The sequence below is a fragment of the Equus asinus genome, chromosome 27, assembly GCF_041296235.1.
Source record: "Equus asinus isolate D_3611 breed Donkey chromosome 27, EquAss-T2T_v2, whole genome shotgun sequence".
Taxonomy (NCBI): Eukaryota; Metazoa; Chordata; class Mammalia; order Perissodactyla; family Equidae; genus Equus; species Equus asinus.
In genome coordinates this window covers 972,128-998,137 of record NC_091816.1, presented here as the reverse complement: position 1 = coordinate 998,137, position 26,010 = coordinate 972,128, and the positions used below count along the sequence as shown (strand labels likewise).

General features: G+C 49.8%; 2 protein-coding genes across 17 annotated transcripts in view; one reads left to right on the top strand and one right to left on the bottom strand.

The window, feature by feature from the left end:
• CSGALNACT1 (chondroitin sulfate N-acetylgalactosaminyltransferase 1) overlaps positions 1-11,634 on the top strand; it is a 342,149-nt gene extending 330,515 nt beyond the window's left edge. For 10 of the 14 annotated variants that reach the window (XM_044751081.2, XM_070499789.1, XM_070499786.1 and 7 more), the window contains 2 exons: positions 7,247-7,328; positions 9,935-11,634. In XM_044751081.2, coding sequence (XP_044607016.1) covers positions 7,247-7,328; positions 9,935-10,224 — 372 coding nt within the window. In that variant the 3' untranslated portion in view covers positions 10,225-11,634. The remainder of the gene's footprint in view (positions 1-7,246; positions 7,329-9,934) is intronic. The other 4 variants (XM_070499792.1, XM_070499794.1, XM_070499795.1 and 1 more) reach the window with 1 other exon arrangement.
• Positions 11,635-19,162: 7,528 nt separating this feature from the next.
• The window catches only part of SH2D4A (SH2 domain containing 4A), a 65,471-nt gene continuing 58,623 nt past the window's right edge, over positions 19,163-26,010 (bottom strand). For all 3 annotated transcript variants that reach the window (XM_044751088.2, XM_044751090.2, XM_070499796.1), the window contains 2 exons: positions 21,239-21,459; positions 19,163-20,770 (listed from right to left, as the gene is read on the bottom strand). In XM_044751088.2, coding sequence (XP_044607023.1) covers positions 20,678-20,770; positions 21,239-21,459 — 314 coding nt within the window. In that variant the 3' untranslated portion in view covers positions 19,163-20,677. The remainder of the gene's footprint in view (positions 20,771-21,238; positions 21,460-26,010) is intronic.

Below are 26,010 nucleotides of genomic sequence, written 5' to 3'. Positions count from 1 at the left end.
TGTTTAAGCTTCCGGAAGTAGCAAACCCTGTTTTCTCAGCCCCATCCTGTGCCCCATTCCAGTTAACCTCTGGCGGCTGATGTAATGATCTTTTCCAGAAAGTTTTGGCTTGGGTTCCTTCAGGTTGGACAAGGTTCATTCCTCACCCATGTCCTAACCTGGTTTCACTTTGGGTCCAAGCCATACAGTCCAGTAAATGATAGAGTTCTCTCTTCCCCGTGAAGTATACCCCAGATATATTGCGTGTCTGTTTATGTACTGTGTATGTATGTGTGTATATATATCTGCTTTTACATAAACACAGTAAGAGTTTTTCACTCCCCAAGAACCAATTTTTATCTACTTTGAGGCCGTATCATCCCCACTGAGACAGAAAAACGTCTTGTTTCCTTTCCATAGGCGTTCTAAGCTTCTAATAGGGTTTGAGGGGGAAATGGGATAAAGGATTTGTTTTCTTTCAACCAATCAGAGTAAAAGTTCCTTTGGTTTTAAATAAAGTACTGCTTTACATTTGACATCAAATGTAATTAATGTTTCAACTTCCAACTCTTAAAGACCTTATTTGCTTGCAAGGAATTCTTTTCACAATTTTAAAGTTTTATCCTTTTATTACCATTCCAGCAGGGAAACTAGAGGGACGGCGTGGGGCAGCCAGTCTCTCCGATGCTCAGAATTAGCAGTCGAGCCAGAAACAGGACTCAGGTTGCTGTGTCCACAGCTGAATTATCCTGCAACCTTCGACATTTACTTCTAAAGCCAGCTTAGACCTTTCCTAGAGCACACACATCTGATATTTTCGGGTTCAGTATTCATGACTCTACAGTACAGAGAAACACAGCAGTTGTCTTTGAGATGAAGGGCTCTCCATCCAGAAAAGTATTGATTATGCTCTTTACTGGCTGAGCATTTCTTGAGCGCTTGCTGCCTGCAGAGAAGTAGTCTGGGCGTGAGTGGAGGAGTCAGAAACACTGACACGGCCTCGTCCCTTCAGAGGTGATTCGCCAGGTCCTTTCGCTCCCTCTCTTTTTCATAGACTTGTCCAAGATCACACGGCCAGCTAACAGCAGAGCTCATGCAAAAACCGTGATTTCCTTGCTCTAGTACAGTGGAAATAGATTCGCTTGGGATCGAGGGTGAGAGCTAAAATATAAGGGAAATGTCCTGACAAAAATTCCGAAGGAGAACATCAAACTACAGAAATTAAATATAATGGAGATAGAATGTGTAGATGCTGCGAAGGTAGAAAATAAAAAGTAATGATTGGAGATGGGTAAATTCGGAAAGACTTCCTCCCTTGGGTCCATCTGGGCTCAGTCTTGAAGATACGGTGTGTATATATTAATAGCTTCTTGATGGCCTTGCCTGGATTGCATCAGAATCAAGGGTGAAGGGAGAACCCAGCTCCGGATGTAGTGTTACAGCACGCACTTGCTTAGGCAAATGCAAGACAGCCTTTTCCAGCAGCCCTGCAAGTACCACCCTGGTAGTCAACATGCCAGCTGTTGCTTCTCCTGGCTATTGCCACTGTCATTTGATAACTGTTTTTTTCTGGGAAGGATTCGCTCTGAGTTAACATCTGTTGCTAATCTTCCCCTCTCTCTCTTTTCCCTCCCCAAAGCCCCAGTACATAGTTGCATATTCTAGTTGTAGGTCCTTCTAGTTCTTGCATGTGAGCCCTCTACAGCATGGCTACTGGCAGATGAGTGGTGTGGTTCTGTGACTGGGAACCCAACTTGGGCTGCCGAAGCGGAGCACGTCGAACTTTAACTTCTAGGCCATCAGGGCTGGCTCTGGTAACATTTTGCCTGCAGACAAAAGCTAGAAACCAAATTTATGATTTTTTTTTTTTATTCAGACTACTTATTTCTTTACTTCTGAGTACAGACCATTAGTAATAGTAATAAGTGAAATGACGAAATATTTTTACTAATATTTAATTTTTTGAATTTTAAACTTGAGATGAAACTTGCTGATGCTTTAATGGAGAAACAGCTCTCCGAGAAAGGAATGACTCTAATTTAAATCATTATTAACTTCAGACGTTCCCCTTTCCTGTGAACCAGGAAAAGCCTTGACAGTTCCTGCTGAGGCCACCGCTGGAGCCTCTTGTCACTGCTGTCTGCAGACTCCTTTGCTCCCCTGTATGCCAGGCTTTCCTTCACCTTCTGCAGAGATACACTTCCAAAACACACATTAATTCCATGTTTTAAAATCTTTTACAGCAGAAAGCCAGTGGTGTGCTGGTAAATGCTTAACAGCCTACTCTCTGAAAGGGAAAACAAGGTCCTGACTCTCAGCATTTGCCATGTTCTGTGGTGTCAGTACTCCCACTGTGGCCGATTTCAGGCTACCAGTGTGATGTCACTGGGTGCAGAGTTGGGAGAGACTTGTACAATCCTGGTGCGCTGGTCCCGCCTGCTCCAGCACAGCACTGCCAGCCCTGATCCCTTCTGGGGATTAACTGCCCTCCACAGACTGGCTCAAACTGATTACAGAAAAAATATTTGCAAACCCCAGCACCTGGTGCATGGTAACAGCTCAACAGACAGGCAGGCCAGCCCCTCTGCCAGGTGAGAACGCCTGCCCAGCATCTCCTCGTGCTGTCCCCCTGCCTCAGGGCCATCTCCTACCATTTCTACTGCCCGACACCTCAGTCGGCTGTGCGGTCCTGCTCGTCATTTAAATCTGGTGACTTGTGCCCCTCTGCGCAGTGTGGGAATGGTGTGCTCGCTCATGTCCTCCCCTGCTCTGATTGCACCCTTACCTGTCTAACCCCCTCCAGAAAGTATGTTACCACTGACGTGCATTTCACTTTAAGCTTCCAAAAATTGCTGACTGGGCATAGTCCGTCCTTTCAGTCTGCTTTTATTTATTCTAGAAGCAGACAGTCAGTGAGTACCAAAAGCAATATTACCAGATGCCATCTACGCAGCCTTTTGTAAGCCAGCACTGTGCCCGCGTTGTCTCCTGTGATGCTCAGTAAGGTGGAGAGGCATTCTGCTCATTTCTCAGATGAGAAACTTGAAGCTCAGGGGCATAAGTCACTTCCTCAGACTCTGCAGCTGCTAAGAGGCAGGGTCAGGAGGTCAAGTGCCACCTCATGCAATGGGGACTGGGCTGAGGATGCCCAGGGGCAGGGGACACCTTCTTTGGCCTCCTAGTGCTTCCAGGAGGAAAGGGTCTAGCTTTAGATTACCGATTCCTAGAACAGAGGACGATTCCTTGTCCAGCATGATACCCTGCAGAAGACACTTCATTTTTTTAATGCAGATACTGATAAAAGATTTGTAGAAAAATGTGGGTTAGTATAAATCTTGGAGGAGGGGGCATTTGAGTCCATTCTTAAACCAATTCTTTTAAAGCCGTGCCTCTAGAATACTTTATTTCTCAAGAAATGGAAACTATCACAGCAGTCCTGGTGTTGGCTGGGCTCAGCCACAACCGGCTGAGTGATCTTGGGCAAATCCTTCTACCTCCATACCACGAGGCACGTGCATACGATGTGCAGTCCCCCGGAATCCTGTGCGGTGTGGTCACTGAACCCTCAGAGCCTAAATAGTAAGGAATGTGGAGTATGGGGCCAAGGGGCTCCCATCCCAGCCACAGAAGCCCCTGAAGCCCAGGGTGTCTGCCGCTCACCGTCAGGACTGGCCGCCTGGTTGGCATGGCTCAGTGTGCAGTGAAGATGCAGGGCCCTTGTTCAGAAGTGGTTAAGAATTTCGAGGCAGCCACAGCAGAGTATTAGACCAGGCACGAAGCCTTCTCAGCGAGGGCCCGGGGCCTGCGTGGGTTGCAGACCCCCGGCATTTCTGATGAACGTGAGGCTCGTCAAACACAATGTCGGTTATTGGGAGACTCTTTTGATTTAGAGGAGATGTTCTGCCTGAGCGCTTGTTATTTATTTTATTTTTGGGCCCAATTGTTTTGTGGGCAGTAGTCCAAGCAGCACTGTTAACCCAGACGGGCCCTGCCTGCTTCCCCAGCTCCCTTGCAGCTGTGTGGCGGCCTTCCCGCGTCTTTGGGAGAGACGCTGGTTCGTGCTTTGCGTTTTGGTCCTCACCCCTGTCACGTGCGTTGCCCAGAGAGCTGCAGTTCTGGAAACTTGCTGTGGCAGAGCAGGCTTGACACTGTCCTTTTGTGGTGTATTCATGCTCTGCAGTGTCTGCTGAGATCTAAGGTGGGCAGAGAAGGGGAGCTGCCGCGAGTTGAGAGGACGCCAACCCTTGAAAGACATTTTTAAAAATGAGGATAGCACTTGAAAGCAGATGTGTAAAATCCATGACGGGAGGGGGCGGTGTTTTCTTTTAAAGTGTACTCTTTATCTTGGGGCTTCTTCCTCCTCAGCTGTAGTAGACATCATTGGTGTGTGTCTTTTCAATGCATGAGCAGAACAATGGCGCTCCTTATGCCTGGGGATAAGGTGCTAAGAGGTTAAGCCCTCCGCGTTAGACCCCAGGAGCCACGCACTTCTGAGTTTCCACACTGGAGTTCCTGGGCCTTCGCTGAACCACTCGGTGGCGAGAATTCCCTACTTGAAACACATCCACTTCCACTGGCTTGGAGCTAGGTCTCTGCCTTAGGTCTGCTTCCCCTTCATTCACTGGAGAAGCGTTTATTGAGCGCCTGCTGTGTACCGGACAGTGATCCATGAACCACACCAAGGCCCTGAGCTCGTGTTCCCCAGTGTTGGTGGGTGAAGGCAGTCAGCAAACAGAGAAACAACTGCTCAACAGGAGAATTCAGACAGCCTGGTTTATAGAGAAAATAAACCAGGTCACGGAACAGAGAGTGACATGATGCGGGCACTGACACTGTCTGGGAGGGTCAGGAGGACCACTCTGAGCAAGAACCCGGTGGTGAGCAGAGAAGGGTGGCCCGGGCAGGGGTACTGCGCGTGTCCCTCCTTGGAGGCCTGCGAGCTGCTGCTTTGGAGGGGCAGAGTCTAAGGGCCTGCATATCAGGAGCCAGGAGATGCATGAGCCAGGCAGGGCCAGTTCACGCAGGGCCTCTGCAGGCTGGAAGTTTCCTTGTGGATTTTATTCTAATTGCATTAGGGAGAATGCAGGTAAAACCGCTGCCTGGTTTTCCATGGGAACGTGCTGTGAGCGGCTGTGTGCTGGAGAACGCTCCCTCCCAGCCAGGCTGCTTGTTGAGGGCACTGCTCCGGTGAGCTGCTCGGCACCACTGTGGTCGTGGAGCCTCTGAGGAGCGCCTTCCTTACCCTGTTGTATGCTGTGGGTGCGGCGAGGTCAGCTTCCACCAAGGCTGAATGTCTAGGTCTTTAGGTGGTGGCTTTTTGTGGCTTGCCAACTTTAAAACCAATGCTAAGTGTTTGTATAGCAATTCCCCAGTTCACAAATCACTTTGTCTGTCACTTTATCCCCAGGCCATTCTTCACCTTGTTCAACCTCACCGGCCGCTCCGTCCACTCAGCCCGGGTCCCGGGACGGCTGCCTCTGACAGTCCCTCTTGTCTTCCTTCCCAAGCCCTGGCCTACTGTTTCTCCTGTTTGGAGCTTTCTCTTTTAGATTCCATGTAGACCTCAGCCAAATATTCAAAGTTTGGATACTGCCAGTTTCCTTTGACTCCATTTTTATCCCGAAGCTTAGAGGACTCGTCGAGTCCTGGCCAGTGGGAAGGATGTTATGCCATTAGCTGCAACAGAAGCAGTGTACCTGGTATGACTGCGATGCAGAAACTGTTTTTAAAAAATGACTCAGTGGAAATTTTTCCAGACTTGCCTGCCCTGCAAAATCTCTCTGGTTGATACTAATGAAATTATCTTGTCACTTGGGAGATGTTGTGTAACAGCCCTTTATTCTGGAGAAGAATTGAGAGCGTCTGCTGGGGCCAGTGCTAACCGACACAGTCTCTCTGGGTCTGACTTCCCTGAGGCGGTCCTGATGGGGTGAACAGGAGTGCAGGTGATATCCACGTGCAGGTCGTCATAAAAGTCAGGTGGCTTCATAGGTTCCAGAGTGGAAGAAATTTTAAGTTCATCAACCCTCCTGCAAACCATTTGTGGAGTATTCCGTAGCCTGTGGTATAGATGAAGAGAGGCTCGAGGAAGGTAGAATAGCAGGAATAGGATAAATGTCTGGATGTTGGAGCTGGAAGAGACCTTAGGGGTGAGTTCGCTCAAACTCTTCATTTATAGGAAAGGGAATAGAGGCTCAAAGAAGTGAGGGGCCTGCCTGAGGCAAACAAGCCAGCAGTGGGCAAGTGGGGCCAGGGCACTGCTGCCCCTCCCCAGCACGCCCTGTTTCTGACCAGCGGGAACGGAGCCAGCCGCGCCAGAGGGAAAAGGCAGAAAGCCCAGTGGGTGGGGGCCTGCTGCAGCCTCCTGTCCCCTGGCCCAGGGAGGGCACTTCTCACTTAAGCATCTGTGTTAACTACAAGAAGGAATCATGAAAAATAACTAGTGAGATCTCAAAACCATTCCCAGAATTACCTCAGCCAAAAATATATAAACAATTTTTTTTTAAGTCTTGCTGCTTCAGCAAATATATTGGAAATTTACTTGCTGCAAGTGAGAGACTGAGCAGGGCCAGGTCTGGCCGTTGAAAGACAGCAACCGCTGGGACGGCCCCTCGCAGCCCCCAGCCTGGCACTGCTGCATATGCTTTGTGGGGCTGTTTGGTTTTAACGTCGTTTGAAGATGAATGGACAGAGTCTTTCTTCAGAACCTGAACCCTTCGTGCCCTTTCCTCAGTGAGCGAGAGTTAGCAGGGCCGGAGCGCCACACTGAAGTCTCAGGTTTTCTTTTCATTCCCTGAGGGAGTCCTTTTTGTGCGCTGTGCCAGGGCGGCTGAATTCCGACTTGTTCTCCATCCCTTTTCTCAACTTCCTGAGCCCTTTGCTGGCTCCCTGCCTGGCCCTGTGTGAGGGGCCGAGGCCTCCGTCTCTTGCTGGCGCTGGTGGTGGGCCAGACACGTAGGTGGCTTTTCCATGGCGCTGCTCAAAAACTTGCTCTCCCAGTCTGTGTGTGTGTGTGTGTGTGTGTGTGTGTGTTCATGCCTACACCCTAGAAACATTCCAGCCAGAGGTGCCAAAACCAGCAGGCCCCCCAGGACTGGTGAGCTTGCCGTAGGCCTGACTGTCTGAGAGGAGCACAGGGTGTGGCTGTCTCTCCGCCCTGGGACAGACGGGCTGCCTGTTTAACGTGGCTCCTGCAAGTGTGTGAATACTCTCATTTATTTTTATGCACTCTGTCCTTCCCCCTCCAATGACAGTGCTCTCCCTGCAGGTCATAAAGAAGGAGACTGGGTTTTGGAGAGACTTTGGATTTGGGATGACATGCCAGTATCGCTCAGACTTCATCAACATAGGTGAGAGAAATCGACTTGCAGGAAGCCTGCATCTCTGCTGCCACCCAGAGGCCACCGGCCTGCACCGGCCTGAGGGTGTCACTCAGGTTCCCAGGAGTCAGTGGCAAAGGTGGTGTGCCATTTCCTAAGGAAAGGCCTTTCCTCCTGTCGTGGACTTCGGGGCTGGACCAAGAGGGGCTTGGGGAGTGCGGTACTTTATCCCTGTCGGCTCCCCGGCACCGCTTAGTCTCCCCAGTAGGGCGCAGCATCCGAGGGAAAAGGCAGACTGCTGCAGGAAGGCGGCCCCGAAGCGAGGCCCCCGTGCCCCATGTGGCTGGGCTCTGGCCCCTGTGCCCTGTCACGGAGAATGTCCTGGGCCTCCCAGTGAACGGAGCCGTGAAAAAAACAAGGGCCACGTGGGAAATTTTGTCAAATCACATGTCAGAAAAGATCCACGTTTCTCTCTGCTGAACCTTCGAGAATTCCAGATGTCACTTCCAGCCCTGAGTGAGTGTGAAGTCACTCTCAACGTGCACACACACATGCACACACATGCATGCACACACACACGTGTCCCCAGAGCAGAGAGAGGAAAGGCCCTTAGGTTGCCGATGAGGAGGCCAAGTCTCTTAGAGGCAAAGGGACCTCAGAGCAAGTGAGGGGCATAGTCAGGGTGAGAACAGAGCATCCCCTGCCCCCCTTGGAAATACCACCACCTCCTCCTCATGGTGCTTACTCATGTGCCTCTGAAGGGAATGGGATGGATTTCACATGGCTAGGGTATAAATGAACAGGCCATAAACCTGGATCTTGGGCCCAGGGGCTCAGGGTGGACCCCGAGCCAGGATGGAGTCAGGAAGGCCCTGTCCTCATGCGTTGTGGAGATTCCATCCCCACAGCCTCCCTTGCTTTCTCCTAGTCTACTCCCCTCGGGCCCAAGGCCTAAAGCTTTTTCTTGTACGATCAGTGAGTCAGTCTGAGTAGCCCCAGGTTTCTTTTGTCCAGAGGTGAGGTGGGCTGTAGGACTCCAGAATCCTCACAGAAGTCACCAGGTTAAAAAGAAAAACGACCAAACACCTTGAAGTCTAAGCCCACAGCAGCAGCAGAGCGCCTGGGTGCCGGCCTCGAGTGGGGATGCTCTCAGACACCCAGAACTAACTGGTGTGATGTCTCTAAGAAACAGTTCTGAATGATCCTGTGCCCATCAAACTTCCAAAAATGACACATTTTTCAAATTTTCTAAAGGAGATTTCCATTTCAGGAACCTCTTGTTTCCTTGCTCTATGTACAAGGGAAGATAATTTTATGATAATGTATGTTTATCAAATTTGGATTTATAATATGTAGGATTTCCTAAAGATGGAGCATAGTTCTAAGTGAGAAATGTGGGAGTGGAGCTGGGAAGGGCACTCTTCCTCCAGAAGCAATTGCCATGACCTTGGAATCTTTGGGTCACATCCGGACCCCATTCTTTGCAATCTTGATGTATTTGCAGGCGTCGTACTTGCACACCTATATTTAATAAGTTGCAGTGATACCGATGATAGTAATAATAACAGCTAAGCACGCGCTGCCCCTTACATCACTGTCTCATTTGGTTACAGCACCTACTTCATTTCAGGATAAAGAAACCGAAACTCAAGAGAAGTGAAGTGGCAGCTTATGGGAGAGCCAAGACTCAAATTCCAGACCCTGACTCAGAATCGTATACCTTTCTTTGCCTGGGGCTGTCATTCACTCGTATACCTGACCCAGGGTGAGGGCTTGTGGGTTTCCCTGTGCATGAGCTCCCCTTTCCACCCCAGTGATGGCCTGGATCAGAGCAGTGCCACCTGATGGCTGCACGATGATGCTGAGAATCACGTCACTGTTTCTTGTAAGAGTCGAATAAACCTCCTGGGTGAGAAAGGCACAATGACAGAGGCCAGTGCTGCTTTGGTTGTCTTTGAAACTTGGTGGGCTTTTAGGCTGAGAACAGATATGGGGCATCTCAGTTTGCAAAGGCGAGACTTTAGGGGCCCATTGCTCACTTTGTGAAGGAGTCCGTGCTAGGAAGAAACAAGTTTCCAAGTAGAACTTCAGAACTGAGTGTGAGGCCAGCCCCTGTACACCGACTCATCTCTCCAGCCTGCGGGGGACACACAGCTTTTGGGGACCACCTTAGTCTATGAAAGGAAGAGTGCTTTGGGGGACGTGAGTTTTTTCTCACTGATATCCTGTTTCATCTTTCACACTGCAAGCCCCGGTTTATTCTCTGCTGTGGCAGGACGAGGCCACCATCGAACAGAAACACAAGAATTTTCATGCAGAGGTTTCAAGGTGCAAAGTGGGGATGTTGGTGCAGCTCCTGATGGAGGCGAGGGCCATTCCTACACTGCTGGGAGCTCTGGAGGGCAGCAAATGCTGGGCATTGTCTGCAGTCTGATCTCAAGGAGTGGGTGCTGGCTTCCAGGAAGGTCCTCTCGGTGGGGATTTCCGAGTTCCATGACCCAGATGGACGCTCATAATTTGGAGGGGGAGTGAAACACTTCTGCCCTAAATGCTGCTTCTCCTCCTGCGCAGTTCTGTGCGGGCAGGTCGGGAGGGGCCTGCGCAGCGCGACTCAGCGGTGTGTTCTCTCCTGACAGGTGGCTTTGACTTGGACATCAAAGGCTGGGGCGGAGAGGACGTGCACCTTTACCGCAAGTATCTGCACAGCAATCTGGTCGTGGTGCGCACGCCTGTGCGGGGACTCTTCCACCTCTGGCACAAGAAGCGCTGTGTGGATGAGCTGAGCCCCGAGCAGTACAAGATGTGCATGCAGTCCAAGGCCATGAACGAGGCGTCGCACGGGCAGCTGGGGATGCTGGTCTTCAGGCACGAGATAGAGGCTCACCTCCGCAAACAGAAACAGAAGACAAACAGCAAGAAAACATGAACTCCCGGGGACAGATTTGGGGAGATGCTTATTTTTTTTCCTTTTGCAATTACCAAATGAGTGACTGCAACAAGGAAAAGATTTCTATAAAGGGCACAAACGAGAATTCACAGGTCAGTCAGAGAGACGAGGGGGAGCCTCCACTCCTCTCTGCCCATTTAGCTTCCTGCGGCGGGAAATCAAGATCTCCCGCCACACCTGCGGAAGTAGCCCAGGTGCCGGGCGGCGTCCGACAGAGGCAGGAGGACTTGAGTGGTGGGCCTGATGGCCTGGAGGTTTTGATTGTGTTTACAGCAAAGTGAGATCTGTCGTTTTCTGTGCTCATTGAAATAGTCATGAATTAAGACCAGTTTTGTAAAAAGTTGATTAGAATGGAAGGTGAGTACATTTCTCCCCACACGGTGACTACCTCAGTTGGGCTCTAGCCGGTGGCAGTGCTGGAATATCAGAAGGCGGGCAAGGAAACTTTGAAATCCGAAGATATGCTCCTCGCCGTTCTTGTGAGTATATTAAGTGAAACCAGTGGACTGAAAAAGGAAAGAAACCGTAACGATTGTGTCATTTCCCCCCCAAGATTAACCAAAAATAATCTGCTCATCTTTTTGGTTGTAGTTTTAACGATCTCCATTTGTTTTGTTAGTTTTATTTAAAAATGCACTTTTTTTGCTTGTGAGTTATATTCTGCTTATTTAATTGCCGATTTGCAAGCCTTACTAAGAGCACAAATTAGCATACATTTTTATATTATTTAAGAAGATACTTTTAGATGCATTATGAGAACTTTCAGTTCAGAGAGTCAGATTGATACCCATGTGCAAGGACATGCCAGCGCTCATCCTGGCAGGCACTGACTGTCCGACCTTCCAGTGTATGGAAGGCGGGGCGGGGCCGCCGGCGGGTCAAGACCTACGGAGACTTCATCTGAAGAGTCCTTCTGAAGAGGAGCAACTGAACACTGGAGGGAACAAAAAAATATACTTTTTACCTTAACAGAAAAGAAAACTCGTTCAGACTGGTGATAACCGTGATTTATTCAAAAGTCAGAAAAACACATTTCCTCCTCAGGAGAACTGGGGACTACTTTCTTACCTGTTTAAATAAACCAAAGTACGCTGTGTGAACCAAACAATCTCTTTTCAAAGCAGGGTGCTCTTCCTGGCTTCTAGCTTCTGTGAAAGGACGTGCAGAAAAATGTCTTTGTGAAAGACCCCTCCATGCCGGAGCCGAGGAGCGTGGACACGTTGCTGCGCGTTCACTCACCCTGCTTTCGGTCTCGGGGAAAGTCACTTAATTATTTTTTAAATTAAGCACTTCTATTCAGTCACCAAGATGCTTCTGAAAATTGCATTTGATTACAGTTTCCAACTATTTTTTAAAAATAAATACAGTTAACATTGAGTGCTTTCTACATTCATGTGAAAATTGTGTATTTATTAGCCGGCACCAGCTGCATGAGCTAATTCTCTCTCTGATTCCTGTCTTCTGTTTGCCACAGTCAACTCATTGTTTAAAGGCCTCAAGAACATTCAAGCTGTTGGTGTGTAAAAAAAAAAAAAAAAAAAAAAAAGGCACTGTATTGGTTTGTACTGTTGGTTCATAAAATTTAATTAAAACACAGGACATGAATGGAAGGTGGCATTGGACAGCTAATAAAATATGATTTGTGGATATGATTTCTTCCTGGAGTAGGAATGCCAAATCTTTAGTTTTTGGAAAACGGTATTTTGTGCGTAGACCAGGGTTTCTCAGCTTTGGCAGTACGGGCATTTGGGTTAGATCCTTCTTTGTTGTGGGGCCGTCCTGTGCGCTGTAGGATGTTTAGCAGCATCCCTGGCTCCCACCCAGAGGCCCAGAGCATCCTCCACCCAGGTCGACAACAAGCATGTCTCCAGTCATTGCCAAAGGTTCCCCAGGGGCAAAGCCACCTCTGGTTGAGAACCACGGGTCTAGAGGCAGCAGAGAACCATAACGGAAAACCTGGCCATACTCCATTTTACTTGTCCTTTTCAAATGAGAAGAAACTGAGCAACGATCTCCAAGGCCCTTTGACTCTCACCGTTTTCCATACTGTCACCTGCAGTGGTGATACTAGACATTCAGGGCGCACATCTGCCCGTCTCTCCAGTGGTTCAGATGGCTTGGTGGGTCTGCCCTGCACACTCCTGCCTGTGTTCTCCAGTGTCAGGGGGATGCATGTCCAGCAGAGCTGGCAGCGGGGCGCAAATGTTCTGACCAGGGAATCAGGCTCTGCGTCCCGCGGGTGATGCTTTGCCAGGCTGCCTGCTATCGACTAACTGGCCGTTTGTGCTTGTTTAAGTTGCATATCAGAGATGCCCAAGACAAGTGGGTAGGAACTGGGTTTTCAAAGTTGCTGAGGGTAGCTGAAGAGAAGAGTAAACAGCATCATATGAAACTATTTCTCTCTTCTGAAAGCTGACTCAGGTAAAACAGTTTTGTCAAATGGTAAGAGCCCTTCAAAGCACATGCAAGAGCAGATCAGTCTCAGTTTGGGCTGCTATAACAAGACAGCACGGACGGGGGACACTGATTCCTCACAGTGCTGGGGGCTGGGAGGTCCGCCATCCCGGCACTGGCAGGTCGCTGTCTGCTGAGAACCCCTTCTGGCCGTGTCCTCACATGGCTGAGAGCCGACCGAGGCCTCCCTATCCTCCTGTTCTTAAAAGGACACCAGTTCCCTCGTGGGGGCTCCACCCTCATGACCTAATTACCTACTAAAGTCCCCGCCTCCAAATACCGTCACATTAGGGATTTTGTGGGGGCACAAACGTTCAGGCCCTGTCCCCATGCCCTGCCCAAGACATGTACTAGAGAAGGGTCAGTGGAGGCCCCGCTGAAACGTTGTATTTGGGGGCATGGGGTTTACCCCTAGACAGCAAAGGACAGCAGTAGGAACCTGGGGCTTGAAGGGCCCAGTCACGGTACCTCTTCTATAGAAGGATGCTGCCGAGGAAACACCGAGTCTCGGACTTGTCTAAGGCCCCTTCCAGCTCTCTGCATCCTCCCTGTGTGAGGGTTGTGTGTAAGTCACCTGGTGACTGCCCCAGCCGTGTCCCTGGAGCCAGGTCTCCAATATGAACCTGGGAACTCCGCTAAGCCGAGGCGGGCTCATGCAGCCTCGGGAGAGCCAACTGTCAGCACCTCTTCCTGCTCCCCATTCAGCAATGGCAGCTTGGTAGCTGGAAGTCAACCGTGGTGGGAGGATTTGCACCATGGAAACTGGCAACTGACCAAAGCTATACACCAGGACCCCCCCGCCCGAACCCCACCCCAGCTAGCTGTTAACTATTTGCCAGCACACTGCTGCCTCCCAACCGCAGACCTCTTCATGTGCCCAGTTTTCCCTCCAATCTGCTACTTTGCAGCCCTCTTTCGTATTCATAAATGTGGCCAACTTGCTTCTCTCTACACATCAGTGATGAGGAGAGAATCAGGCCCAGGAATTTTAACAGGTAAAGCTTCACACACTCCTAGGTTTAAGGTTTTGCCTGAGCCAAGTAGACATAATACATAATCCTGAAAAATAAGAAAGTACTACCCAGAACCTATTTTTAATAACTTTTGTTTCAGGGGAAATCTTCCAATGTTATCTAATCTTATCTAATCTTATCAGGGTTCAGTTCAGTGTGGCAGTTAACATCATGGCTTCCCAGCCGGGTTCAAATGCTGGTTCTTTAACTTGCAACCTGTATGATCTTAAACCAATCACTCAGCATCTCTGTACCCTAGTTCCCCTTCAGGGTGATGACTGCAGTCACACCTAGATCACAAGATTGTGGTGAAGACTGCGTTCACGTGTGTGACATGCTTAGGACGCGTCAGGCATGTGGCAAGGCTTCATGTCCAGCTGTTATTATTTGATACCAATTCCTCATTCACATCTGCGTCACAACTGTGTCTGTGTGCTTCCCAGCACTCCCAGCGCCTCCTGGGTATAGTCAGAGGGCCATTACGGGTCACACGTTAGAGGTCATGAACCCGTCATGTGTGCACTGTTGTCCTTTATTTCTGCTATTCTGAAAACAGTTTCAACCTATTGGAAAAAGGGTAACTAGAAATGTCGAACATACAGCAATGGGTAATTTCTTCCTCAAAGTTCATGCTTGATAATTTGGAGTTAATGACACCCTAGGCAGCTGAGAGGCGTTAGATGGTTTTGAAGTAAGGAACATGTCCAGGCACCCATGTACAGAATGCCAGCCTTCTAGGACAGGTCATATTGCTCCTTCCATTTTCCCAGTGCAGAAAACTGAGGCTCAGAGATGGTAAGGAACTTGCCCAGAGGCCTGGCCAGAAAGTGGCTGGCTCCAGGCTCCTGCATCATCGTCCCACAGCCAGCTCCAGGGGGCTTGTAGCTCAGGAGGGAGTCGGGGGTTGGGGGTTAGCCTATGGCCTGGGGCGAGCTCAGAGACTGTCTTCTTGTGCCTCAGTTTCCCACCATTTCACTGTACTCCAGCTCCACCTGAGAAATCCCCCGACAACGAATGAAAACTTGTCAACACAGTGATCCAGGAACGCTGCCGGAGCCGGCCCCGCCTCCCTCCAGCTGCCATGTGATGACCAGTGGGCTAGGGCTCTGAGGCCTTGAAGCGGGCTCTGGCAGGATCCCCAGGCATAGACGTAAAGACTGCCTCCTGTAGGAGGGTAGAGCAGGTGGGAATACTTGGTTTTTGAGAAAGAGCTGACGTTGTTTCTGAGAACTGCTGATCAGAGATAATGCCCTTGAGCCGTCCTTCAGAAGGGTGGGTGTGTTCTACTCCCAACACCCATCAAATAACTGGCAGCTTCGTGTGATCTGTATTCTGATTAGCTTTGTATTTGAATTCAAAGCTGTTTCTCCTGGCAGGATTTAGTGCTTTACTGCTGCTGCCGAAAGCTCTGGGGACTGTGCCAGTTGGTTGGGGGGTTTGGGTGGTGGTTTTTTCCAACATGCACAGCACGTTCTCCCGGTCCGCAGAGGTGCCTTTCAGAATGTCCGCATTCCTGCTGTTTGAGCACGACCTCTGGTCAGCATCGGGCCCTCGGCTGCTCTTCTCGGGGAGGGGCGCAGGTGGCAGCCTGGGGAGAGGAGGCGCTGAGTAGTCTCAGGACCATCTCTGCCCCTACAGTCAGCCAGAGGTTCCGGGGGACCAGGCTACCATCAGCGGCCTCTGCCCAAGGTTCACCAAACATCCTTCAACCTGGCCGCTGGCCTGCAGATGGCCTGCCTGCCACAGGCCGTACCAGGCGGGGCGCTTGGTGAACTGGACGTACTTTCCACCAGCCTGAGAGTCAGATGCTGTAGCCTGAAATGAGGTGAGGGCAGTACTGCCAGCAGCTGCCTCCCCCTCAGTCATTAATCCCACAGGTTCTAACCCCTCCACCAGCGCCCGCCAACCCACCCTCAACTCGTGTCTGAAGAATTACAACTACTCATCATGTGGCCTGCCAGGGTGTCAAACCCCATGTGAAAAGGTTAAGAAAAATAAATACAAATTTAAAAATAAAAATCAAAGCCAACAGTAAATCTCTGAAGTTAAATTTAAAGAAAAGCTGAAGAAAAATGTATTTAACTACGTAACTTCTTCTTTGTTCTAGTCATTCGCTGAAATGGAGCCGTGTAATAGTTGCACCCAGGCGCGTGGGGCGTCGGGATGGCAGGAGTGGCCTGGTGGAGGAGCCTTTTCTAGAGCTCTTCCACAGCCAGGGCGCCTGCCCGTTGTTGGTTGCTGGGGCACAGTGTGCTGGCGGGTTACTGGGGTCCTGACCCAGTTGGTCGCGAGACTTCCTGAAGGAACTCCCTTTCAGTTGCAGGGGAGTAGAAGCTGACTTAGACTGAGAGGCCGGGGGCGCGCCCTCCCTGGCACTCTGGCTCAGCACCGGTGCTGCCTGCCTATTTGGGAGACAATGCAGAGTTAATCTCAAAGGGACCTGGGTTTGCAATGTCTTCTGGTCAAAAAAGGAGGCACCTTCTTGGCGATTTGTGGTCAGGAACCCCAGGGCAAATGGATAGGCTTGTCAATGGCCTATATGGGCGTAAAGACCGGTCACTCCTATCTCGGGAGTTGTCAATCAGATGGAGCCTTCATTTCAAACCCAAACGAAGTGAGCCATTTCTCTGCAAGTCAATTGGCTAATATATTGTGAGTCATCATTATATCCCTAACTTTTTAACAGTTTCCTTTTCCCCCTTAAAGTTCATCCCAGAAACTCTAGCAAATGGGCCATTGGGATGCACAACTCATTGGCTGCATCAGTGGAGCTGGTGGAGGAGGAGCATGGAGTGCACGGGTCCTGGCCTTGTTGGACGCGTGACACACCAGGAATAACTGCCACTTGTGGAGAACTCTACATCCACTGGGCACCTCCCCTAGGTCCTTTCTAAGCCTCAGAACAGTGAGTGACTTCAGTACCTCCTGTTTCAAAGATGAAGACGCTGAAGCTCAGACAGGCTTAGTATATTTTTCTTTAAGATGGCACACAGCTAGTTAATGGTGTAGCCGGGACCCAAACCCAAACCTGCTGGGCTTTCTCTCTAGTCTATCAAGCTACCTCATTAGAATCAATGTGTTTTTACCACACAATAAAAAGAGGACACTTTTATTATTTAAGCCTCCTGATAGTTTTCAGTCTGGGGCAGCAGTAGGAAGTCTAAGGATCTTGCATGGGGAGACAAGGGAGCATAGCAAGTAAACTGAAACAGAAGTACGAAAATCGACACTGGAGCCGGTAAGAGCAGAGTTAACATCACAGGAAATTTGCCCTGAGATGGGGAAAGGAAAGAGATGAGCGGTTTTCCTAAAATACAGTGGAAAAGGATGGAGAGAGGAAAACCAGGAGGATGAGATTACAAAAATGGAAGGCAAAGAAGAGAAATATAGGTACGATTTATAGGTACTACTGAGGAAGGGAAAACACAATTCAAAGAGAATTATTTAAATATACAATTGTAGAAAACTCATGTTCTTAAAAAAAGACCTATGCAATGTGCCTGAAGTGAAAGCATTTGCCTCATTCTTGCCAAAAATGGAAGCAGAGGCCCCATGGAGACACATCAAGGACACCTAGAAATCATTTTTGTCTCTTTCCTGTGCCCCAAAAGGCAGGAGTCCCAAGGCACGCGCATGTGAGGCCATGGCACACCACTGCACAGCAGTGCCTGAAAAAGGCTGCCTTTACAGGAGCGGGCCACTGCAAAAATTTAGGCCACGAATTTTTTTTTTAATTTAAAAACATCTCATGCCACATTAGCACGTGCCATTACTTTACAGTAAAAGGATGGTTAATTCCAATGCGTTAGCTGGGATAGGCAAATTTTGGTATAAATGCCCCCGAGATATTCTAAGTGACCTGTCCATGCCCCTTTTCCCCAATCTTTCCCATCTTTCTCCTTTCTCTTGATCCTTTTTCTTAACTAACCCTGTGTTTTTCCTCTTCTTGGTGTAAGGTTTGAGCCTACTAACACTTCTTGACATTGCTTAGCACTGGTGGTGACACTGAGGGACAAAGTAGCTTCCTGGTGCATCCTACTGCAGCAGAGTGGAGCAGGGGACTGAACTGGGGCCTTACAGGTGACCTGATGGGGGACTGACGGGTATGTGAGGGGCTGGCTGTAGGGAGGTGGCAGCCAGAGAGTGGGGGATGATTCCGAGGTCTTATTGTGGAGTAGAGGGAGAGAAGACCGAGATGGGCAGGGAGTGGCCTTTGTGCACAGTCCCAAAGAAGGAGATGAGTTGGAGTGCCTGGGACTGAGAACCTGGACAGCTCCTGACATGAGGGGAGCATCCCAGACTGAGAAACCTCAGGCAGGCAGGTCAGGAGCCGGCCTTGTTGAGGCAATGGAAAGAGGGGACCAGGGCCAGGGTTTGGACATCCCAGGAAAGAGGAGAATTCAGGGCTCCTCAACTCCATCTAGTTGTAATCAGTTTCCGAAGTCTGCAAACCATCCTTCTTCTCTAAGAATTTCAGGTGTTACCCTGGCCATCATAACCTCAAACACTCGACAGCTCTTTCCACTGAGTGTCAACAACCCGCAGGATAAAATTGTACAGAACTCAGATCTGCTCCCCTTGTAACAGCAGATCAATTCAGTCAGGTCCTTTCCTGTTTTCTGAATCTGCCTCCAGTAAGATGACACTTACTGTACTTATTTCCTCCAAAATAATTTTAGGCAGATGGTGATACTGGAATCTTTCACGTCTTCATAATTATTAGTGCCTATTGGGTACTTTTTTATTCATTCCAGAACCTTAAGATTTCAGAGCTGGATAAAATAATAACACTCACCTAGTTAAAACACCTTTTTTTTTCTTTTTTTTCTTAGAAGTGAAAACTGAGCATCAGAGGTAGAGGGACCTGTCCCCGTTCACACAGCTAGTGGTGAGAAGAGAGGAACGGAGCAGAAGTTTCTGACCTCCAGCCCTGTGCTACCTCTGCAGTTCCAGACTGTCACGGCTGCTGAGTCAGAAACGAACGCTAAGAGGCAGGCTCGCTCAGACAACGGAAACCTCACGGAACATGTCAAGAAACATTTAACAAAGATCTATGTTTAGAAATTTCTCATAAAGCGCACACACACCCATCCACACACACACGCACACTGCCCTCTTCCCTGGCCAGAAAGTGTTTTATACAACCAACCTCATGAATAAACTGTGACAATCCTGTGCTTGCTTTAAAAGGATGCTGACACTGGGAGTTGGAGCTGAAGTCCATCTCCATCTTCCCAGAAGAATCATCAGAAACTCCTCGCTCGCTGCCCAGAGGGCGCCCCCTTACTGGGCTCGAGGTTGTGTGGGGATGCAGTGGGCACAAGACTCCCGACGGGGCGAGTCTGCATGCCAGAGCTGAGCAAGCCAGCTGGGGGTTACTCTCGTCTCCCCTTTTCCCTTCGTTATGAGGGCGGACTGTACAGCAACAAATGGTACACAACACACGAGGCTCCGTAACGACATAAACTCTGTATTCGTTTCCTAGCGATGCCGTAACAAACTACCATAAACTCGGTGCTTAAGACAACAGGACTTCATCCTCTCACAGCTCTGGAGGCCGGAAGTCTGAAACCCAGGTGTCAGCAGGGCCACGCTCCCTCTGAGAGTCTGCTCACACGGCTCTCCTGGCCTCTGGTGGTCGCCAGAACTCCTTGGCGCTCCCTGGCCTGCAGCTACATCACTCCCACCTCTGCCTCTCTCGTCCCACGGGCTTCTTCCCTCTGCGTGTCTCTGTCTCCAGATCCCTCTCTCCTTACAAGCATGCCAGTCAGTGGATTTAGGGCCCACTCTAACCCAGCACGACCTCATCTTAACTTGATTACATCAAAGACGCTATTCCCAAATAAGGTCACATTCACAGGTACAGGGGGATAGGACTGCAACTGTTTTTTTTTTTTTTTGGAGGAAGATTAGCCCTGAGCTAGTATCTACCACCAATCCTCCACTTTTTGCTGAGGAACACTGGCCCTGAGCTAACATCCACACCCATCCTTCTCTACTGTATATGTGAGACACCTGCCATAATGTGGCTTGATGAGTGGTGCTAGATCCACACCCGGGATCCAAACCTGCAAACCCTGGGCCACCAAGCACCAAAGCGGAGTGCGTGAAGTTAACCACTACGCCACCGTGCTGGCCCCCTCAACATATTTTTTGGGAACACAATTCAACCCATGACAAATAGAATCCAAACAGCTCACTAATCTGTTCTCTGTGACCACTAAGATGCACACTCCATCCTCTTGGGGCGCTCTTGGGGAGAGCCACAGCAGGCAGGCAGTGCTGCCCCGGGCCTCCAGGACGAGGACACATGCTTGCAGATGTCTGCTCACTCTCCTACAGGCCTACTATGTCTGTACATGCTAAGCCTCTCATCCTGCATTTTAAAACCCCTCATTCAATTGACATTCCCAACTTGTGTCTTTCTGTGTCTCTTACATCTTGGCTCCAGCATGCACAGTAAATCAAGTGTGTTTGGAGGGTCATCCCAGCCGCTAGTAAAGGCCTTTCTGCCAGCTTCCCACAGCCCACATGGGACGTCACATAAACAGGACCCTGAAACCTTTTGAGGTGACGCAGAGAGGGAGTGTAGAGGTCAGGAAATAGTTCACGTGAGCCACTGGTTTTTGAAGCACACCTTAATTCCTAAAAGGTCTCCATTTCTTCCTCGTTCATTTTATCTTATCTACACTATTAAGGTTGCAGCCTTCATGTTGTTAGTTGCTGCAATTGGGACCCTTCTCCCTTTCCTTGTGGAGAGCACAGGATGCAGAGGTCGTTTCTCTTAACTTTAAGCTCTGGCGTTGGTGCAGAAGAGAGACTGCCACAGGCCTCCCAGGATGCCTCACTTGATCAGCATCAGCTCCGCTGCAGGGTGATTTTGGCTTCACACACAAATGTCCACTCAGCAGTGTTTCTCCAGAGGAAAGCCCGCAGTGGGGTGCAGGGTGACATGATGGGCGCTGTCACTTAAAGAGCTCCAGGTAGTCGGGCGGCTGGTCCTGCTGCCCACAGGGGTACAGAAGGAGCTCTTTCCCCAGGGAAGTTATGGGTTCCTCCTGTGAATCAGAAGGCACAGGTCAGGCTGGGCAGGTTGTTAAGACAGTATAAATAATAATGTCACTCCCTTCCTGTCTCCTCAGAGTGTGTAACTTCCTGCCTACCCTTGATTTACACAAAGCTTTACTGGTTTATGCAATCTTAAAAGAGATTTTTCTCACCCAGAAACTGCCACGTGCTCTCTTTCCGTCCCGGGCTCGAGTTCTAACTTAAGAGTGTTCTCAGATGTGATCAGTGTGTGCACGGATTTTTTAGCGTCTCCTATATTCTCTGCCCCAGCGGGGTCCCTGAGTATCTGAGGAGGAAGTAGGTTCAGTGATAAAGGAAACGCAGTTAAGAATCCTGACTATCAGAAGGCATTATCAAAGACTAATCTCCCCATTACTTGTCTCAGTCCTTTTTCTTGTAACTGCCTTTCACTGGCAGCAGGGCAATTCAGAGCAAATGAGGTTGGCGCCTGGGTTCACCTTGTGGTACTCCACCAGCTCGGCCAGGGTACCATGCTGCAGCTGGTCCACGCCCAGGAAGCTGTAGGAGTCCGTGGAGGCGTCGATGAGGAAGTGCTTACAGCCGTCCTGACCCCGATAGGACAGGGCGTAGCCTCTGATCCTCTCGCTGACTCGGATCAGGAAGCTGCCTGGCACGCACGGGCTCAGAAGTTCATTTGCTCTCTTCAGTGTGAGAATACCTGAGGGGAAGAAAAGCAGGTATTTCAGGCAAGTCATTTCCCCAACTCTTTTCCGTTAAACACAGCTGAGTGGGTAAAGTTTAGTAAAAAATAAGAGCAACTTTAAGTCCATTTTGGGCTTCTAGGAATATAGTGCAAGAGCACTCATCTCCCAGTGCTTGGTAGCTAGGCCAGGGCGGCGTACATAAGCAAATGGACAGCAGAAACGACAGCTTAAATGTTCAACCTTCAGAAGAATACCTTTCCATTCATAACCCAGGCGCAAGCACACAGGTGTCAGATGGCTTCTGAGTCTGGCAGCACCCCCGACAGTCACTCTGGGAGTGTTAGATCTGGAAGGGACTGGAAGATGCGCTCCTCAGCTTACTGATGAGGCCTCCATGGCCTGGGGAATGATCCTACTTGGTCTTGCGTGGTGGTTCTCAACCAGGGCAAGATCTGGAAATGTCTGAGAGACATTGTTGGTTGTCATGGGCTGAGGGGTGCTACTGGAATCCAGCATGTAGAGGCCAGGGGTGCTGCTCAACGTCCCGCAGCGCACAGGGCAGCCCCACACTACCGAGGCACCCCGCCCCACATGCCCAGAGTGCTGCAGCTGAGAAACAGCGGCCTAGGGGTCGGCTCGCTCGTGACAGAACCAGGAGAGACGCAGGCCCACAGAGCACCTGCCGCCGTAGCCGCTCCTAACTGATGCTTCCTTGGCATTTAAAGGAGTAACAGTATATATTTGTGTGTGTATATGCATGCATACTTACATCTTCACATGTCGTCTTCTCATAGATTCAAAAGGATGAAACTCTTCAATATACATGAAATTTTATATATATGTATGCATATATGTACATAGTTTAGATGCCTCATGAATTCACACTAATTCAGACCAGGTTCTCCTTAGTTAGTCCAAACTCATGAGGTTTGACCCATATTCCAGATTTCCCTTCTTATTCCTATTGTAATTCTGTGGAGGAATCAACAATGTGCTAAAACATACAGAAAGTGCACGAATATCCTGGAAGACTGTGAAGGGGCGGAATTACCCCGCGAGCTCTGATCGGGCAGGGAGCAGCCTTCTGTCATGCTCTGTTCATTTCAGCCAGTGGAAACTCTCCCTTCTCCCTTCTCCCCTTCTACCACGAGCTCTTTGTCGATACTCAGTATCTTCTCATTAGGAAAAAACAAAAAACCTCCCAGTGAGAAGGCAGTGGATTATCATAGCCCTTTAGTTTTGGTGTTAGTAAAATTAATTGAGAATTGAACCCTAATTGTCCAGAGTAAAACATAAAGTCAAACCATTTCTATTTTCTTGTTTGTAAGGAGACCTTTAATAAAGGAAGGATAAAAAAGCTACCTGTTCTCCTCCAGGCCACACCAACCAACGAGCCCTCCTCCTGCCTTCTCTTCTCCATGCAGCATTAGGAGGCCCAGGCCTGCACCTCAGCGTCGTGGCGCCTGAGGCTCCACCCCAGTGAGACGCGAGTGAGGACCGGCGATCATGAAGAGCTGCAGTGCCCCCAAAGCCCGGAAATTTCCCTGACGTGGAGGAAGACTCCCGGTCCCTCTTCCAGGGCCTTGGTCCTGCTCATCGACGCCCGGCAGGGCCCTGACGCCTGCGCATTATCTCCGTCCCACCCAATTGCCTTCCCACCCCTTCCGTGATGAGACTGAGCCCCCAGAAACTGCAGGCACCACTGCTCCTGAGCAAGCCTCTTGGGTCAGCTGCCGCACCGTCCACTGTAGGTATTCAAATGATGCCACCCAAGCCCCAACAGACAGACCGCTGCGTCTGTTTGCTGGCCTTCCTTTCTGAACACACCTCATCCCACTGGTGAATCACAGATGACAACCAGGTAACCAGCTCACCCAGGGGCTGCACGTGACCACGGTCTGAAGACCCTGGAAGTGACTGTCTATGACACCAGGGATATTTCTGACACTGAAATCCCCCTTCAGAGCCGAGGGGCTGATCAACTGTGAGTGGAGGAGAAGCAGCGTTCTGGAAGAAGGTTTCTCTCCCAGACTTACTGACAGGCTAACTCTGAAATTCCAAGTGACTTCAACAGATGGGGCAGATGTTATAAATGTTAACATCTGGATCTCATCCAGATGGATTTGGATTCCTAAAATGAAAGCTATTTTGGAAAATTATAACCAAACCTGGGTTCAGCTCAAATTCCTCCTAAAACCAGGCCATGCACAGCTGTAAGTCAAACTGGTGAGAGCTTCTCCGGTGGTTATGACTGCCCATCACACACAGATCTCGGCAGCAGCCCAGCTCTGGAGATGCCAGACACAAGGAAATGACTGGGTCGCAAATCACAGGTCATGACGGAGATCCCCTGAACAAAGTGTTACCAACAGCACGTTCAGGGGTGAGTGCTGTGGGGACCAGGCTTGGTTCTTCCCGCTTTACAGCAGGAGATTATTCCTGAAGGCACTCTCCTGGTGCATCTGACAACACAGGTTGATGTACAATTTGTCATGATCCCATCATGGGCTGTGGGTGCATCCAGGGAGGCCTGGCTGTGATTGCAGCCAAGAGTGAGCTTTGCCCACAAACGAAGTTTTTTAGTGCAAAGCCAAAATCCAGTGTCTGATATTAATCACTGTGAACTTGGACGGCCTCCTTACAGTATTTTTCATCCCCTGATTTGCCCTGTGCATGACTCTAAGAATTCTGAGCAGTGGTCTCCAGCCCTGCTACAGGCTGAGAAACCTCCAGGCCGCCTCCCTCTGACCAGCTCTCTTCACACATATTACAAGAACCAAACCTAACTGAGGTCACGGGAGGATTTCTGTGGTAGTAAATAAAAAGCTTTCTTTTACTTCAGCAATGTTTGAAATGAACCAGATCTCCACCCAGCAACGATCTGTCTGTGTTAGAGCTGACCGGGCAGGGTGTGGCAGGACCTCGGCAGTCCAGAAGATGGCAGATGCTCGACCACAAGGCCTTCCTGGACAGCTCCTGGCTCTGAAGAGCCTGGGACGGAGCTGGGCTGCAGGTCCTAGAACCTGAACACTCAGCTCAGAGGTTCCTAACAGCTGGAGTTGTGAGGGCGCAAAGAGGAATGTCCATCTTCTCTCTCTGCAGGATGCCCACCCGCCCTCTAGAGCAGTCCCATTCAACAGACTTCTCTGTGATGACACACGTCTGTGCTGGCCAGTGGCATCCACTAGCCGCATGTGGCTACTGAGGACCTGAATTGTGGCTAGTGCAACTGAAGGACTCGACTTTTAGTTTTAATTAGTAAAGAGCCACATTTAGCTAGTGGTTACCCTACTGGACAGCACAGCTCTAAACCCCTCTGGAGTGAAGGTTTAGAGCTCCAGGACAGGCCCAGGAGAACTATTTTTGCAGAGGAGAGGGTAAACAGACCCCAAGAGACATGAAATAACTCAGAAACCCTAGCAGGGTCTTGGTTGGAAATCCAAGTGGCAACAACCACCCTACAGAAGGAGGGAGGTCAATGGGATACCCTTCTCCACAGCTTCCTTCTGGAAAATGCATACTCATTCTCCAAGATTCAGCTCACTAGCTTGGAGCTTTCTGATTCCTCCCTGAGCTGTTAAGTCTCAGGTTTCTCTAGGCCTGTGGAGCACCTGGTTCCCACCTCCTTCTGAGCACTCCCCTGGTCTGTGGAAGGTCTCGCCTGGTTCCCATCTCCCTCTTGGCACGTGCCATTCACAGCTCTATCAGAATGCTCCCAGTACATTCTGTTCTCTCTCCCTCCCCCACCTCCTTGTGAGCTCCTAGAAGACAGCTACCACATATTTATTTTCACACCCTCAGCACCTGCCACTTAGAAGACACCCAGGAAAGGTCTAACAAATAATTTTGTCTTAAAATCATCAGAAACTTCCTTCTCTAGGACACTTCTATGCAGCCACTGCCTGTAGTTCGAGACTTGTTATCATAGGAACAAAGGATGCACTTCACGTTTCTCTGAAGCACCTGCAGGCATCACTTTATTTACATATGTACATCTTTTAATGTGACTTATTTCTAGTATCTGGAAAATAAGTGTTTAAAAACCAAATGAAGGGGCTGGCCTGGTGGTGTAGTGGTTAAGTTTGCACGTTCCATTTCGGGGGCCCGGGGTTCACAGGTTCGGATCCAGGGCGCAGACCTAACACCGCTCGTCAAGCTACACTGTGGCAGGCGTCCCATATAAAATAGAGGAAGATGGGCACAGATGTTAGCTCAGCGACAATCTTCCTCTCATACACAAAAAACAACAAAAAACCCAAGGGAAAGATAACCAAATCGTAAGAGCACTTAGAATTTTAGCATCTGCCTGACACCCCTCAAAGCGTGCACTGCCTCATTTAATCCTCCGAGTGGCCTGGCAACGAGGTACTGTTACTGCCCTCCAACAGAAAATGAGCAAACCTGCGCTGTAGACAGCGCATTAACGTGCCCAAGATACTCACCTAGGCGGGGAGCAGCGCTGGGCTCGAACCCAGGTGGTCTGACCCCAGAGCCCCGGTCTCACCCACTTAACCAGAACAGCTGCCCCTGCGCCAGCGCTTCGCACTGCTCAAGAGGCTTCCATT